Here is an 18,253-nt window from a genome sequence, read left to right on the forward strand (position 1 = left end):
CCCTGATTCCAAGGGCTAGGACGCCGATCCCTTCCTGGGATCCCTCGGTTTCCCCATCTGTAAAATGGAGGCGATACTAGCATCCAGAGTGGCTATTCCGAGAATTCAATGACATCATCCAAAACATGCATTCCTGCCAGGAGGAAAGCTCCTTCAGATTCGTCAGCCTCCAGGGTGGCATTCAGGGCAACCACAGACTCAAAGTGAATGGAAGGATGACCGGTGGCAAGGTCAGACCCAGCCGGCCTCAGGTTTGTGGATGGAGGCGCAGTGGTGCTCTTGGGGCGAGCCTTCTCAGAGGCTGCGGGACACCCCTGCGGTGGCTTTACATATTACTGTTTCCTTTGGCTTTCCTTCACTGTTTTGTCGCTCTGTGTTTTCACAATGTGGTAGTTTTGCCCATGAGAACCCTGATCTAGGAAACACAGAAAAAAGACTCCTTCTTGGATGTTGCCTGATTTATTGGAAAGGGAGGGACATACCCTAGACTGCTAAGTTCTTCCTGCCACTTCCTTCCCCATCTGGTCCTTAGGATGAGAGTCGCCCGAGCCATGACCCAGAGAGGGGGAAGGCTGCACGCTCCCTTCTTTCTCCCCCTCTTCCCTCCCCAACCTCGTTCCTGCTCTGATCCCTGAGAAGCGAGTCTCCTCTGACACCTGGAAGGAGATGTGTTGGCAAGGACCACTTGCTTTTCACCTTGAGTGGCTTCCCAGCCAGCCAGACTTACTTCACCTTCACCCACATGAGCCGCAGAAGTAGAAACACCTGCAACTGGAAGTTGGCAAGTCCCCATGGGTTTTCCCGGGGTTGACCAGGGGCCTGTTCTATATTCGGCTCGGCTCCCAGTCTGGCACCTGACTCAGCCAGGGACGGTTTCTGTTCTTTGTTGTTACCTTGAGCAGCTCACCTGTGTCCTTACTTTACCATTATTGGTCTCTCCAGCCGCCTTTTCTCAAACTTTCCTGGTCTACCCAACCGCCTCCTGTGCGGGCTTAGTCACTTCAGTCGTGTCTGACTCTTTGTGACCCCATGGACTGTAGCCCACCAGGCTCCTCTGTCCATGGGATTCTCCAGGCAAGAAGTGGGTTGCCATGCCCTCCTCCCGGGAGTCTTCCCGACTCAGGGACCAAACCTTCATGTCCTACATCTCCTGCATTGGCAGGTTGCTTCCTTACCACTAGTGCTACCCGGGAAGGTCCAACCATGCTAATATCTACTAATCAATTCATCAACTTACAACTACTATCTAATTCTATCGACTTATCAATATTTCATTTCTCTGACTGCCCATATATTTATGTATCACCTTATTCACCCACCTTTCTACCAACCAATGCACTTATTTACCCACGAACAGGTCTATGTTCTCAGGTACCTTCTGACCTGCCTAATTCGCCTTGATGTTGTTCAGTCGCTAAGTTGTGTCCAACTCTTTGTGACCCATGAACTGCAGCATGCCAGGCTTCTCTGTGCTTCACTACCTCCCCGAGTTTGCTCAAACTCATGTCCATCGAGTCGGTGATGCCATCCAACCATCTCATCTTCTGTCATCCCCTTCTCCTGCCTTCAGTCTTTCCCAGCATCAGGGTCTTTTCTAATGAGTTGGTTCTTTGTATCAGGTGGCCAAAGGATTGGAGCTTCAGCTGCAGCATCAGTCCTTCCAATGAATATTCAGAGTTGATTTCCTTTAGGATTGACTGGTTTGATCTCCTAATTTGCCTACATATTAGCTTTTTTTTCCTCTCTACTCCCCCACGTCTTGTCTGATCTTTCTTCCTTGCTTTCTCACATCCTTACTTCGCTCTCCCTTAAGTATTTATTTAGCATCTGCTAGAAATGAGGCAGGTCACCAACAAGGGTAAGAAAAGATACAACCTAGTACAGAAGGACCCTCCATCCATTTAGAGGTTGTCTGCCTTAATCAAATTCAAACGCCAACCATTCACTCAACCGATCTTGGCATCCTGTGTCATTTCAATAAGAAAGTCAGACACATTAAGACAGATATTAAGGACTTTATGACCTCATCAGAGACAGCAGGGGGCCCTACTCATGAAATAGGAAGTTCATGAGGTATTGCCAAATCCATGGCTGCAAGTTTGCTAAAAAGAGGAAAGCAGAAGGTTGTTGTTAGCTGGAAGGGTGATGACGGTGGGCCTTGAAGGATGACTTAAATGCAGTCCAACAGGAGGAGGCAGGAGAGTGGTCCTATGAGGGGTGGGGTGGGGGACGCTGCTTGAGCAGAGATAAGCAGGTAGGGCTGAGCAAGGTCTGTTTGGAGAGGTTGCCACAGGGGATGGTAAGCTCGCTGGGATGCTAATCCTACCTGCAAGATTAAGTCCCCTCATCTCCTCTCCTCTGTGCTTGGCTTGGGACCCCAGACTGGTACCTTGAACGATGCTTCTGCCTGTAGCTTTGTCATGCTGAATTCTGACTTGAGATAAAGAAATTCAGGTGCCCAGGGCAGGTACTAAGAGGGCTCCCCCAGTCAGGAGGGAATTGGTTTCATCCTGGGCTCAAGAGAATGAATGGTCACCGCCTCTGGGGGAGTTTTGAAGAGGAGCTTCAGCAGGCATGCTGGATGCTCTAATAGGGAGAGACCCTGGCGCCGGCTTAACCCTTTGGCCCCCTCCGAGGCCTGTCCACTCAGGCCTGGAGGCTTGTCACTTCACCTCAGCGCCCCATCTCCTTGTCTCCACTGCCTCTGCTAGAATTCGGACGCCCCTGGGCACCTGGCGAGGCTCCACGGTGCTCCTCTCCTGGCTCCGTACTCGAGGCCCTCCTGGTACCAATTGATGGCATCTGCCATCAGTCAAAATGCAGGCTGGCACGTGTCATCCTCCCAGCTCAGAAACCTGTGTGGACACAGGCGTGATCGGAGTCGGGTCTTACAGAGCATGGGTCTGGGGTGGGGGCAGGCGAAGGAGGATACGGAGAGACCAGGTAGCAGGTAGTCCAGGTGAGAAATGACAGCACCCATACAGGCGCACCCCAGGCCCGGGGGACTCTCGTTCCAAGCTTGGCTCGGCCACGAAGCTGGTTCCGAGCTGCCGTGGCCGCGGCCGTCAGAGCTGGCTCCCTCTGAGGACAGAGGTGTCCTTGTGGAATGGCCAGGCGTGCCAAGTCATAGGAAGTTGAGACTTCTCGGGATTTCTAATACTCATCGTGTCTGTTTTATTAGCCTAACAGAACAAGACTGTTTCACATTGACTCTCAGCAGTCTCACGTGTCTTCCTACTTCCCCTCCTGGGACTTCTGAAAGCAGAAACTGCCTTGAAAATAATCACCATACAAATATAGGCATCATTGCCCTCGCTTCGCACACGGAGAAGCCAAGGTCCACACGACGGAAGTGAGGGGTCCGAGGTGACCCATCTGTTAGTAACCGTGGGGGCTGGACCACGGGGTTGCAAATTCCCAATTCAGTGTTCTTTCCACAAAAATGCTTGAGGCACTGAAGTCATTGTTTCCAAAACGTCATTCATTTCGGTACCAACCTCATGATTGTTCTGTGCCCTCCACGCTACTGCTGGGCCTCCCAGGTTGTGCTAGTGGTGAAGAACCCACCTGCCAATGTGCAGGAGACATAAGCGATGCAGGTTCAATCCCTGGGTTGGGAAGATCCCCTGGAGGAGGGCATGGCAACACACTCCAGTATTCTTGCCTGGAGAATCCCATGGACAGAGGAGCCTGGTGGGCTACAGTCCATGGGGTCACACAGAGTCGGACATGACTGAAGCGACTTAGCACACACGCACACTACTATTAGCTCGACAGGTTTGGGTTTTTGGTTTTTTCCAAACTACTCACATTTTTCATTCAATTTTATTTCCCAAGGAAAGTTTATATCCAACATAAATAAAAACGAATGCCACACACAGAAGTTAACTATGAAACAGGAGAGCAGAGTATTGTCATTACATTCTGGCCAGACACTGCTGTCTACTGACAGCTTGCAGCTGGGGGCTGCTCTCTGTGAGATAGGTTGATGATGCATTAGAAGAGGCGTTAAAAGTTCATTAGCCCCCACACTGAGACTTTCTTCTGGAGGCTTCCAGAAGCCTGGGCAGAACCTTGAAAAGACACTAACTTTCTCCTGTGATAGTCCCTCTGCTGCATATATCTGGTACCCCAAACTATGTGCATCTAAATATATCATATTTGGGGTAACACTTTCTAATAAGTAATTTATATTTTGATCCAATATCTTGGAATAAGAATGATGAGTGGATGATTCTTTTTCTGGGGAAATTCAGGGCAGTTTGGTGTGTGGGTGGGGTGGGGGATGGCAATGGAATCCAGGGAGCCTGCAGAACTCAGCAAAGGCTTTCAGCTTGTCTTGAGGCATCTGTGAGGCTCTGGCCCTAGTCCCACCCTACAGAAGATGGAATATATTGGCAACTGGCACCAGCGTGGTTCCACTGTGGTCAACACCATTTCAGAATGACAGTGTGTTGAAGACCCTCCAACAGTCAACTCACTATCTTTCCCGGTCATCACCCCATTTGGTCCACAACAGGGAACCGAAATTAACATCAGGCAAAGGGAGTGTTTAAGGGAGCGTGGGCAAATTAGAGCGTGCCTAGTGAGAGAAATCTGGCAGCTCAGATCACCTGGTAAGGCGAGAATTTTCTGCTGGTCCCTTACTTGCTTCTTTTGCATGTTTGCTTAGTCTTGGCGGGCTCCTAACCTGTTGTAGGGAGACTGGCCAGAGATGAGGCTGTCTGCTCCTGAGTTGGGCACCTGAAGACATCGCTGGGCAGGCTGTGGGCACCAGGAGGGGCTGCCAGAGTCCGGAAGTTGCTGCCTCCCTGCGTTTCCCACACCATGCGTTGCCTGGCTCCACGCCCTGCCGGGTCCTACCTGCCAGAGCCCCAAGGTAAAAAGGCGGGTGGGGGATATTGGGGCTGAGAATGCTTCTTAATTTAGAGTGATGTCCCGCCATCCCAAATAAACGGAGACACGGCTCTGAACTGGGGGTGAGGATGGCGGGAGGGGGGTCTTTGGCCTGCTGGGGCTTTTGGAAGAAGTGAGGTGGTTTGCCACTTCCTTCCACTGAGGGACCTGCAGTTTCACTCAGGTGTCTGGAATGTAAGAGGACTTGATCAGCCTGAAGGGTACTAGAGGGCTGACTTCCAGGGGGCGTGTTGTCATCTCTCAGTGTTGGTGGCTGGGCTCTGCCAACCGCAAGGTCCTCTCTCTGCCAGGTAAACACTGAAGCGTGCCCTTGAACGGTGGAACCCCTGCCAGACCCACCCCATCCCCAGGACGCAGGGACACCAAAGCCAGCGTCAGCCCATTAGTCTAGACATTGAGCCTGGTGGGCAGTATCCGGGTACCTGGACCAATGCTACCCTCTCTCTCATTTCCAGCTGGCACTTTGTGGAATAGTGGGGGACAGGGGACAGATGCTGAGAGATAACAGACATCTGGTATCAGCTCTGAAAGCAGCCCGCAGGTTTGAACCCCAGCTGCGCTGCCTGGCTGGCTGTTAAGTGACATGGGGTCCCCAGACTATCCTGAGTCTGAGCTGTTTCCTGAGCTGTTAAATGGGATTGGGGGAAACTTTTATTTCAAGACCAAGGTGAGCGATCCAAGGTTCTAGCACACCACCCGGTGCATTTTAAGATATGAAGATCCACACAGGAACCCAATAGTATTGGTGTTGCCTTTGTTGTGTGGTTGAGAGTGTGAAACATCTTTGGTCAGATGTTGCTGAAATAAATGCTTGGCCTCCTCCAAACTTGCAGGCTGATGACGTTTGCCGGCTCTGAAGGTAGCAGCGGGAGCTTGGGCAGGGGAAGTTTTCTAAGGAGAGAGAGAGGTCAGAAGTCACCTTGAAGTCTCCCTCCTCAATTCCAGATGAGGAAATCCAAGCCTGGGAAGGGAAGTGACCTCTCCAAGGCCTCAGGGTGGATGGAGCAGGGGTGCAGGACCTGTGGAAGAAGAAGGGAGGGAAGAAAGCTGTCAGGAGGTGTGTGGCGGTGGGGGGCGGGGAGGGGGGGAATCAAGGTTGCCCGGGGTGAATTTCCCTGATGAATTTCCTCTGCCTTCCAGGGTAGCCGGCATCTCTCGGGAGTGAGTGGCTGGGCTAGCTAGTCGAAGTGGCCTGCAGGGATGGCTTGTCAGTTTCAAGGTAGGGCTGAAGTAGAGAGAAAGGGAGGGCCAGCTTCCTCCTAACCAGGGCTTGTGTTTCAAATGACTAAGGGCAGGCTACCTCGCCAAAGCAAACACTGGCTATTTTTAGGGGCTGATTGGAGCTCCGGTGGATGGCTGGACTAGGTGCTTCTGAGAAACCACGTGGTTGGTGCAGCAAGGGGCGACTTGGGTGTCTGCTTACTCCCCAGTTCGGTGGCTCAAGCCCCGTGGTGCAGAGAGAAAGTGAAAGAGAAAAAAGACAGCGGCGGGGGGTGGGGGGGGGTGAGGGGGGTGGCCGGAAGGGGTGGAGGGGAGGTGGCCCAGCGACTACCCATCCCCGCCCTTGCTCAACTCCAGAGCTGGCAGGAGGCAGAAGCAGAAGGCAGCGCGCGCAGGAGTTCTGGGGACCAGCAGCAGGTAACCCAAGGCCCCTCTGCGGCCCCCAAGGTGGGGCTGGGAATAGAGTTCAGAGACTGGTAGCTACTTGCCCGAGGTCACACAGCAAGGCTGGAAGCCGGGGGACGGTAAATGTGCAGAGTGCACACTCAGAAAACCCCTCATCTCCGGCATCCCTGGAAGGATTCTACGCAGGAAATGGGAGTGGAGACCCTGGAGCTGGGCTGCTTTGCCCAGCGCACCGGGGCCCAGGAGCCGCGGCAGGGAGAGCCGTCGGGAAGGGGAGCGTCTGCAGAGCCACGTGGACGGAGAAGAGGCGCTCAGAGCAGGCTAGCGCGCGGCCAGACGCTGGGTAGCCACACTGGCTGAGCGTCCTGGAATCCGAAGATGCGCGCGGGGGCACGGGAGGGAATCACAGGCTTCCCTTCCACCCGGAGACCTAGGACCCGGGCTGCACTTGTTTGAGCCTCAGTTTCCCTCTTGAGTCACGTTCCCGCTCTGACTCTGGAATCTGGGTACCCGGCCCTCTTAGTGGGGTCCCCAGTGCTAGAGGGGCGGGGGGCCTATGAGGAGACCTTTAACCAGCGGATTGGAAGGATCCTCACTTCTCTTTTAGCATCTTTGGGGGCAGGGGCATTCCCGGACTGTGCTTGACTGTTGGCATCTCTATGGCAAGTTGGGGTCCTAAGCCACGTCCTCTAAGGAGAGAAACTAAGGGCCCCCAGGAGACGGCTTGGGGTGGGGCTCCCCGGGGTCCAGAACATCAGAATTGGAGCCACCACGCCTAGCTCTGTCTGGGACCCTTAATGCCCGCGGTTTTCCCTTGAGTCGCGCAGCCTCTCTCTCCACCCTAGGTGACACATGGGAGGCGACAGAAGTGCCCCACCTCCCGCTGCAGCCGGGTGTTCCTAAATCTGGCAAGACGTCTTATACTGATAGGCCTCCCCGCTCTCCCCAAAGAAATGCCATTCCCAGCCAGTCAGAAGGCTAAAGAAATTAGTGCTTCTTGTTTGAGGGCCGTGGAGATGAAGGAGAAGATGAGACCCCAGCAAACCACTTTCTAAATCCCAGTCTGCCTTAGGCAAGGACCTGGTCTCCAAGGTCCCAGAATATGGAGGGAAGGGTCCTAAAGACAACTGAGCCAGAGGCTCCGAGGCTTCCCACACGTGGGAATCACCCGCGGGAGGAGGGTGGAGGGGATGGGGGCGGCTGTTTAGAGGGCGGGTTCCCAGGCCACGCCCCCAGATCCCATTGGCTGGGTCTGCCCTGGGGCTCTCAATAGCAGGTTGACCAGCTATGGGTGGGGGTGGGGGTGGGTGTGTGTGTGTGTGTGTGTGTGTGTGTGTGTGTGTGTGTGTGTGTGATGTGTGATGTGTGGTGTGTGTTTTTCCTATCTCGGGGGCCCAGTGGTCATACATACGTTGAAAGGCACTGATGTGGTCCAACCGCTGTACCTTATCCATGTTAACAAACCTCTAGGGACTTCCCTAGAAGTTTTGTCAAAGACCCCATGGCCAGGTTGTTAGCAGACTCAGAATTTGAATCCAGGTCCCCTGAGAGCCCATCCAGTACCTGGGCAAAGGCATGAGCCTCCACAAATGCAGGGTGGGGCCTGGATAGTCAGAGGGAGGCTTGTTGATACAGCAAAGTCTGATGGCAGGGACCTGGCATCTAGTACCTTGTGAAGAGTAGAATCAGAAGGTTAGCACAGGTGCCCTGCTCCAAGGCCAGGGGTCTGTCTTGGGTGATTGGGGGGGGTGGGTGGCCTGAGGAAGAGGGTGAAGCTCACAGACTTGGGTTTCAGACTTGGCATCAGTCCCCCTGGGTAAGTGACTTCCCCTTCCAAGAAGTATCTACAAGATGGATAAGATATGAGTGCTTTCCTGATGATTTCCTGCCTTGCACAAGACCACTTTGAATACACATGTGCCAGGTGTAACCCTCACAGATTCTAGCCGGATTGTATAGAGAGATCTGAGAGGTCATCATGGGCTCACACCCCCCGTGTCCCCACAGGCTTTGACACATATGCGGTCCATTGTTTAGTCACTGAGTCGTGTCTGACTCTTTGTGACCCCATGGACTGTAGCCCACCAGGCTCCTCTGTCCATGGGATTTCCCAGTCAAGAATACTGGAGTGGGTTGCCATTTCCTTCTCCAGGGGATCTTCCCAGCTTAGGGATCAAACCTGCGTCTCCTGTATTGGCAGGCAGATTCTTTACTGCTGAACCACCAGGGAATCTGCAGGTGATCCATGGTCCAAAGACAGTTCTCAAGAGAGATCTTGACTGACACTGGTTCTCATAGGAAAGACATCGGTGCTTTTCCGTTTCTCTTTTAATCCTCCTGTTTTGTGAGTAGGCATGTTGCTGTGCTGGGCTTAGTTGTTCAGTCATGTCTGACTCTTTGTGACCCCACGGACTGTAGCCCGCCAGGCTCCTCTGTCCATGGGGATTCTCCAGGCAAGAATATTGGAGTGGGTTGCCATGTCCCCCTCCAGGGGATCTTCCCAACCCAGGGATCGAACCCAGGTCTCCCGCATTGCAGGTTGATTCTTTACTGTCTGAGCCACCAGGAAAGCCTGAGTAGGTATGTTAGCAGCAGTCTAAAACTAATGTTTCTTTTTAACAAAGTGGAAGGGCAGCTGACATTAATTTGATAGTGTTTTGTTTTCAGTGGCAAGTGAGATAGTGGTTTTGCTTTTTCTTTTTGTTTTTCATGCAAGGTAGCCATAGAAAGTTTTCTTCTTTTTTAAACATAAAATTTACCAAGAAAATAATTTTGAAATGTACAATTCAATGGCATAAAGTATGTTCATAATGTTGTGCCGCCATCACCACCATCCGTCTCCCAAACTTTTTCATGGTCCAAACTGAAACTCTGTCCCTGTTAAGCACTAACTCCCCATTCTCCCCTTGCCCCCAGCCCCTGGTAACCATCCTTCTATTTTTTTTTTTTTTTAATATTTATTTATTTGTCTGTGTCGAGTCTTAGTTGTGGCATGCAGGGGATGCAGAACATGGAGTCTCCAGCTGTGGCATAAAAGTTCCAAAGCACTTGGACTCCATAGTTGCTGCCCACGGGTTTACTTTCTTTGTAGCATGTCAGATCTTAGTTCCTCAACCAGGGATTGAGGAACTGTATCCCCTGCCTTGCAATGTGGATTCTTAACCACTGGACCACTAGGCAAGTCCCCACCATTCTATTTTTTGTTTCTATGAATTCGACTACTCCAGGTGCCTCATATAAGTGGAGTTATATTAATACAATATTTGTTCTCTTATGTCTGGCTTTTTTCACTTAGCATAACATCTTGAAGTTTCAACCCTGTTGTAGCATGTGTCAGAACTTCATTCCTTGTTCTGGCTGCATACTATTCCAGTGTGTGACCATTTTCCTTATCCATTCATCTGTCAATGGATTCTTGAGTTGTTCCCATCTTTTGTCTTTTGTGAATAGTGAGGTTGCAAACTTTTGCATGCACCTAGCCATTTGCATTTCTACTTTCAATTCCAGAAAATTTTCTTTTAAAATAAATGTTTGGGATTTTTTTAACGTTGATTTAAGGAAAATGCTTAGGTAAATTATACAACAAGTGGTGTGCAGATATGACCAAAAAATTGTAAAGGAGGCAGGTGAATGCTTGAAGTTTGGGAGACTTTGGGTTAGTAGAAAGACCTAGTAACTCTTGCAACAATCTAGGCTGGGAGGGGGGTGGGGTACTAGGTCAAGGGGCTGTGCTGAGGGAATTTGGAAGGAAATATGTAGGAATTGGGGACCAATCTGACTCCAGGGTTTCCAGCTGAGAAGAAGTAGAAAGGTTATAGAAATGCAGAGTCTGGAAGTTTCCCATGGAGGAAGGAAAAGCCATAGAACCATGCAAACTGAAAGTCAAGTGTAAACTTACCAGTGTAAACTTCTCAGCAAGTGTAAACTCGGGCTGCCTTGGAAACAAAGCCTATCTTAGTTTTCAGTCACCGCAAGGCAACAGTGTGTGTCTTGGGAAAAGGGGTGCCCAAGGGCGGTGCTCTTTAAAAATATAGATTTCTGGACCCCATCCCAGATTCCGTGGATGAGATATAGGCTGCTGTGTGTTTAGCACCCACTTCAGGCGATTTCGATTCACAGCCCAACTTGCTAGCTGTCGTCAGAGACTGGCAGCCAGGGTTGGTGAGTAATGTATTTCTCTTGGAGTCTCCAACACCCAGCAAAGCGTCTGCTGCTGGCTTAGGTGCCATGTTGGGCTTCCCAGGTGCAGCTAGTGGTAAAGAACCCACCTGCCAGTGCAGGAGATGTAAGAGGCGCAGGTTTGATCTCTGGGTCAAGAAGATCCCCTGGAGGAGTGCATAGCAACCCACTCCAGTAATCTGGCCTGGAGAGAGGAGACTGGTGGGGCTACAGTCCACAGGCTCTCAAATAGTCAGATGCAACTGAAGCAATTTAGCACACACACGTGGGTCAAGTTGGGGGTTAGGACTGGAGTTGGGAGCCTGGCTTTGTTCACTGCAGCCACAGGCTATTCGTTCCCCTCCCCGCCCCAGCACCCGGCTCAGATTTTCTTCCAGGAAAAGCTTGTTGGACTCCTTTCCTGGTCACTGACTGTAGCTGGGAATGTTGGGGCATGCAGAGGAAAGGCCACGCGGAGGTGGGGGAGGCTGGTGTTCTGGACAAGCATGGAGTCCCCCTCCTCCCCTGGCTGTAGCACTCAAGCTTTCTCCTCCTTCCCCCTTTCCCTCCCCCTGCCCCTGGCCTCTCGACCTCAATAACTGTGCCATTTACAGGCGCGCACATCAGCCGGGCTTGTCTTGTTCAGAGTTCCAAGATTTTCCAAGTTGTGATGAAGTGGATGTCCTCCAGGGTGTCTAAAAAAGATAGGTGGCTTGCTCAAGGGTTCAGAGGTAGTCTCTGTGGAGTCTTCTGGGAGATTTCCAAGCCCTACGTGGGGAAAAGCAGAACCAAGTTATCTCAGGGGGGTGAGACATGAGTTCGATCCCAGGGTGGGGAAGATCCTCTGGAGGAGGGCATGGCAACCTACTCCAGCATTCTTGCCTGGAGAATCCCACGGACAGAGGAGCCTGGCAGGCTACAGTCCATGGGGTCGCAAAGAGTCAGACACGCCTGAAGCGACTGAGCACGCATGCACATTTTAGCCTGACGTTCTTATTTAATAGGCGAGGCCACTGGGGACCAGAGAGGGAAAGGGGCTTGCCTAGGGTCACAGAATCTGTCAGATGCAGAGCAGGGCCCAGATCTCAGTGTCATGGCTCCCTGTGTGGATCCTGTCTCTCTGGTCTGTGGTCAGCGCGGCAGTCTCCATGGCTGTGCCAGCCCACTTCCTCTTCACTCCCTCCAACTGCTGAGAAGCGCTGTGGCCAGGAGCGGGGCCAATCTTGCTTCTACTTCCTGCGTTCCTGCTCCGAGAACCCTGTATCCTGGCACAGAATCCAGTCCTGCCTCTCCCAGTCACCTATCCATCCCAAGCCATCATCTTTCCAGCAGATCAGAGAGAGAAGTGACCTTAGAAGGCCTCCAAGCCAACTCAAGTGCCTGAGGGGTCATCACTGTGCCAAATAGGACCCAGCAGAATGCAATGGGAAGTAATGGGGACTTTGGCAACAATTAATTGTGTACTCTCTATGGAGACATCGTGATTGTAATTAAGACACACACATACATACACACGTTCCTGGCGGCTCAGTGGTAAAGAATTTGCCTGCCAAGCTGGAGACGTGGGTTCCACCCCTGGTCCGGAAAGATCCCTGGAGCAAGAAATGGTTACCCAATACAGTATTCTTGCCTGGAGAATCCCATGGACAGAGGTGCTTGGTGGGCTACGGTCTATGGGGTCACGAAGAGTTGGACACGACTTAGTGACTGAACAGTGACAGCAACAATACACACACACACACACAAATTGTCTTAGGAAACAAAACACCTAGGTCTGTAGGCCTAACTCACCCTTCCTTAACAACAACAAAAAATTGTTTATTTATTTGGCTGCTCCGGGTCTTGGTTACAGCATGTGGGATCTTCAACCTTTGTTACAGCATGCAGGCTCTTTCAGATGCAGCTTGTGGGATCTAGTTCCCTGACCAGGGATTGAATCCAGGCCCCCTGCATTGGCAGCATGGAGTCTTAGCCACTGGACCACCAGGAAAATCCCTCACCCTTCATTTTGATTCCATACTCCAAGCTAAGCCCCCTTTGGCACAGAGAAGCCTGCAGTTTCAGTCAGGCACAAAATCCAACCAATTGCAATATTTCCAGACCTCTCCTTGTCTGGCCTGCTGGCTCCTATGACATGCTCACACAACTTGCGCGCGCGCACACACACACACACACACACACCCCTTCCAATCTCCCTGCCAGGAGGAGAAATGACAAGAACCCTCAGCCGCCTTCCAGCCCCATTGTCGCGAAGCACTACCATGTACCTGAGTTTCTACTGTCTCTTGTGACCTCGTCAAGCCCCTCTGGGAAGTGAAAGTCTTGACACCAGCAGTTTCTAGAAGTCCTCTCTGTCTCATTTTCCTGGGTCGCCCATGCTGGACCAGCATCGGGGGCCAGAGGGCTGGGGCTTCCTCCTCTACCGACGGTGCCCACTTTTCCCTGTTCATCTCCAAGTCCTTCACTTTCTCATCTCCTCTTCCAGGACTGGGGGCTCCTGGGCCCCCATCCACCCATCCCTGGCAGTCTGCAGGGTGGCAAGAGGGCGGTTTTCTTTCTTTATTTGAGCATCTGGGCGTCAGGCCCTGTTTGGTGAGCCACAGACATATCCCACCCCAGGTAGCTTCCGTCATCTTTGGTTTTGTTTTGTTTCTCTTAAGCTTCAGGAGCCTTTTCCAATCTTGCATTAACTACACACCTCACTTTGCAGTACAGTCTGATCTTTGGTCTACGTGAGGCATCTCTCTTATTTAATTTCCCCTCTCCTCGTTACTCTTTCCTCTTTCTGGGCACCCACTCTAATGCGCTCAAGGTGTATCCTTTTGTTGGCATGTGTTTAAAATACATGTTGCTTTCTTTTTCTTTCTGCGCCTGTATGTCACTCTGTACATCTAGAAGAGGGTTATCAGAGCTACTCTGCTTCATACGTTTCCACTCTCTACTGTGTTATTAAGATCTGCCTCCATGTGCATTTGGACTGTGGCTTCTAATCACAGCATCATCCCCTGCAGATTGCAGCAGCTACTTGGTACCATCCTTCCCCTAGCAGCGGACATGCAGGTGGCCTCCAACTCCTGGTCACCGCAAACAGTACCGGCAGTGGGCAACTTCCGATGGGTGTCCTCATGGAGCTATGTGGGCATTTCTTTGCTGTATATCCAAGAATTGAATCACTGAATTGTAGGATCTCTGCATCCTTAGGTATTCTAAAGGGTTCCAGGTTGTTCTGCAGGTGCCCCTGCAAACATCCACTCCCACCAACCCCTTGGCATAGTCCAGTTTTCTAGTTTTGCCACTTGTACGGTGGCAAGTGACACCTTGCAGCTCCATATTGGAGCTTACATCTTAGTAGTACTTCTTGGATATGTCATTTTAGGCAAGTCATAGCAGCCTAATGAGGGCTTCCCTGGTGGCTCAGCGGTAAAGAATTTGCCTGTAATGCAGGAGCCACAGGAGACTTGGATTCGATCCCTGGGTTGGGAAGATCCCGTGGAGGAGGGCATGGCATCCCACTCCAGTATTCTTGCCAGGAGACTGCCATGGACAGAGGAGCCTGGCGGGGCTACATCCACAGGGTCGCAGAGTCAGACACGACTGAAGCGACGGAGCACACATGCACGCACGTGTTGCAGTCTCATGAGGTCAACGCCGTGCGACCTAACAGCAGTAGATTCCACAACTCGGAGACACCGAGCAACTTATCTGAGGTCACCCAGTTAGCGTGGAACTGGAGTTTGAACCCAGAGCTTGCACTGTACCATTAACCTCACATTTTGTCTCTTTCCTAAAATATCATCGAGGCCTATACTGCAAGCTTCTTGGCAGGGGTTGTATTTTAAACCCCTCTAAGGCCCTCAGAGAACTGAGCCCAGTGACTTTCTTGTAGGGGATGCTCAGTAAATCATTGTTTTACAGATTAGGAGAGGAAAAAAGTGCAAGGTGTCTTGTCGAGTTTATCTGGGGGCCTGTAGGGTGCAAGAGGAAAAGAGGAACTTGTTTGATCCACTGAGATGCTGACTGGGAGCTGCTTGTGGTAGATAAGTAACCCTGGGCTCCTGGCTTCCTGTTCCCATGTGGCATCTGGAAGCAGTTTATCATGAAGTTGGGGGGCAGAGTGGTGTTAGGGGGCTTTGGGGGAAAGGCAGGGAGGAAAGCTGGTATGCAATGAGGAATCTAAAACCCCTAAATGCCTCGTCTGAGTGGGCTTCTACACCCAGCTAGCAAAACTAAGGCTCAGATGGGTAAAGAAAGGAATTCAAGATCAAAGGCAGAATTGGAAGTCAAACCTGTGTCTCTAGACACACAGTTCAGAGATTTTCCACTTCTTCCTTGAGAGGAACTCACAGTCAACAAGTAGGGAAGTGTTTCTTCTCATGCTCTTTCATCACAGCGCAGAGCAGTGCTGAAAACTTCTGCTTCTCAGCGTCTCCTCAGATCCTCAAGGATATACCCCCCTCTCTGGGAAGAGAGCAACTGATAACTGAGCCTCACCTCATTGTCACCATCTGTGTAAGGGGTACAGTGATACCAATCTCCCAGAGCTGCTGTGACCCTTGATACAAGATAACAAACAGAGCACATCAACACCACCCCTAGACAAAAAAGGACTCTCCCCAGCCAAGACAGAGCACAGAAGAACTGTAAAAACTGAATATCAACATCTGAGCTAGAACATTCTGGTAATGTTTAATTTCCCTCCGGGGAGAGGGAAATGAAGCTTTATTTCAGGAACCACTTGAGTGTGTGTGTCCTTTCAAAACCTATGGTGTCATGTGAAGTGGAGATGGAAACAAACCCCCAAAGGGACTTTTGGTGGCAAAAGGATTAGGCACTTTTTCTCAAGTGGGATGTAGATGTTGGTGGCCCAAGGGGAAGGGCGGGTCCAAAGAGGACCTTCTAAAAATACTGCCCTTTAACCAAAAAGACACAGCTCACTCCTCGGCTGCGCCCCCAACAGCTTCTCAAAAGGAGAAATCGTCTTGCCACTCACGCTTCCGTGCGCCGCCAGGCGAAGGCACCTCCCCAGTGTGGCCAGGGGTTGGTTGCCGAGAGCCTGGAAGAAGCTGAGACTTGGGGCCAGGCAGCTGCTTCAGACCCCAGTTCTTTGCTCTTCTCTTTGAGCCTGTTTCTTCATCTGAGGAGTGGGAAGACAAATGACTACGGTGTGAGTTCAGCTAAAGAGGATAATACCTATAAACATGTCATTTGATGCCCAGCAATCAGAGGCACCAATGGATTCTAGCTCTGCGCCTTCTTTCCTGTTGATGGAGAGGGGTTGCTGTGTGTTGGGGCATGGGGGGTAGGTGAGCAAGAAGGAAGATTCCTGCACTCACAGGGTCCCTCGCCTGGAGGTTCTGGCCTGTGGTGCGGGATCTGTAGGGGACTCTCTCCCTTGCAGTGGGGTGGTCAGGGCCCTCGGCCCCCAGCCCCTTCTGGAATTGCACAAGGAGGGAGGAGCCCAGTAAGGAGCCTCTGAAGCGCTTCCTAAGCTTATAGAGACACAGGAAACATGGCTATGGGAACACCAGCAGGTCCCAGGCTAAGTTGATTTTGGCATGAATGGGAGGCAGTATGGTACTGTGGGGAGCTCCAAAGTGAAAGCCTGGATTCTCAGGCTCCCAGTAGATTGGGCTTCCTCTTACCATGGCCTCTGGTGGGCCTGATGTACCATGCAGGGCCCTTCCTGGCCTCTTGATGGTCCCACAAATTAAGTATCGTTATCCCAACCTAGTGATGGGAAAGCTGATACTCCTAAAGGTTAAGTCATTTGCCTAAGATCTCCTAGCCAGGATTCAAAGTCAAATTTTCCAACAGGATGACCTTGGACAGGCCATTTCAGCAAGGTGTTTGAGGATCCTCCTTCGTCAACTGGGCATAATACTCCAGCTGCCTCCTCCCTAGGGCTCTTGGTGAACTCAGATTGGGGGCTGGAGGCAGACGTCTATGTCAAGTTGCAAATCCTTGTCTATTCAAGAGGAAGTGTGTACAGTGTGGGCTTTGTCTTGGAGATGCAGGGAGGTGCTGACATGTATGTTTGGGATGTCTGACAGCAAACATTCCAGGTGGCACTGCTGATTCTAGGGCTTACTTGCTCCTGTGGAGGCTGTGGGATCCTCTTATGCAAAAGAACAGGAATCTTGGCTTCACAATGTTGAAAAGTAGGAATGGAAGAGAAAAGATCTCCTTATCAATTTTGCAGAGGTTCAGTTCAGTTCAGTGCTCAGTCGTGTCTGACTCTTTGTGACCCCATGGACTACAGCACGCCAGGCCTCCCTGTCCATCACCAACTCCAGGAGTTTACTCAAACTCATGTCCATTGAGTTGGTGGTGCCATCCAGCCATCTCATCCTCTCTTTTCCCCTTCTCCTCCTGCCTTCTTCAATATTTCCCATCATCAGTGTGTTTTCCAAGGAGTCTGTTCTTCGCATCAGGTGGCCAAAGGATTGGAGCTTCAGCTTCAGCATCTGTCCTTCCAATGAATATTCAAGACTGATTTCCTTTAGGATGGACTGGTTGGATCTCCTTGCCGTTCAAGGGACTCTCAAGAGTCTTCTCCAACACCACAGTTCAAAAGCATCAATTCTTTGGTGCTCAGCTTTCTTTATAGTCCAACTCTCACATCCATATATGACTACTGGAAAAACCATAGCCTTGACTAGACGGACCTTTGTAGGCAAAGTAATGTCTCTGCTTTTTAGTATGCCATCTAGGTTGGTCATAACTTTTCTTCCAAGGAGCAAGCATCCTTTAATTTCATGGCAGCAATTACCATCTGCAGTGATTCTTGCAGAGGTAAGAGGTGAATTAACAATAATCATCACCCATATTGTGCTCTCTGTGTGGCTATGCTTCCATTCCTTAAGCATTTACAAAGTGACAGTCATCTTCCTAAGGGCCCTACATGAATTAATTCACCTAGTCCTTATGGACTACCACTTTACAGATGAGGAAACTGAGGGAATTCCTTGATGGTTGGATGGTTAGGACTCCATACTCACACTGCAGGGGGCCTGGATTTTATCCCTGGTCAGGGAACTGAGGGGCTTCTCAGGAGGCTCAGTGATAAAGAATAACCCTGCCAATGCAGGAGACTCTAGTTCAATCCCTGGGTCAGGAAGATACCTTGGAGGAGGAAATGGCACCCCATTCCAGTGTTCTTGCTTGAAAAAGGCCATGGACAGAGGAGCCTGCTGGGCTATAATCCACGGATCGTGGAGTTGGACACAACTGAGCCACTGAGCAGGCACATGCAGGAAACTAAGATACCACAAGCTGTGAACGTGGCCTAAAAATAAAGATGAGGAAACTGAGGCTCCAAGAGATCTAAAAAATGAACTTTCCAGGTTATGGTGAGTTTGTAGATAAGAGTGATTTCAGAATCGGCCAGTTTGATTCCAAAGCTCAAAGGATTTGCCTTCTTTCTCGGCTGTCAGTGTATTTCCCTGGTATTGGACCACATTTGGTGTCCAGTGTTTGCAGCTGAGCTTGTCAATAAGCTAGGCTTCTTCAGACTCCTCCCCTCTGCATTTCCCTCCTTTGCCCTTCTGTGATA

The 18,253-nt window shown here is 51.0% G+C and overlaps 1 protein-coding gene across 9 annotated transcripts in view; it reads left to right on the forward strand.

The window, feature by feature from the left end:
* CIITA (class II major histocompatibility complex transactivator) overlaps nt 1-18,253 on the forward strand; it is a 56,222-nt gene that overhangs the window by 6,061 nt on the left and 31,908 nt on the right. The window contains exons 1-2 of one of the 9 annotated variants that reach the window (XM_061152821.1): nt 4,686-4,879; nt 6,058-6,136. The exons of 6 other annotated variants lie outside the window; for them this stretch is intronic. In XM_061152821.1, coding sequence (XP_061008804.1) covers nt 6,118-6,136 — 19 coding nt within the window. In that variant the 5' untranslated portion in view covers nt 4,686-4,879; nt 6,058-6,117. Of the gene's footprint in view, nt 1-4,675; nt 4,880-6,057; nt 6,137-6,495; nt 6,556-18,253 lie in introns of those variants that run through there. 2 more of the 9 variants (XM_061152820.1, XM_061152818.1) reach the window with 2 other exon arrangements.

This window comes from Dama dama, chromosome 10 (assembly GCF_033118175.1).
Source record: "Dama dama isolate Ldn47 chromosome 10, ASM3311817v1, whole genome shotgun sequence".
NCBI lineage: Eukaryota > Metazoa > Chordata > Mammalia > Artiodactyla > Cervidae > Dama > Dama dama.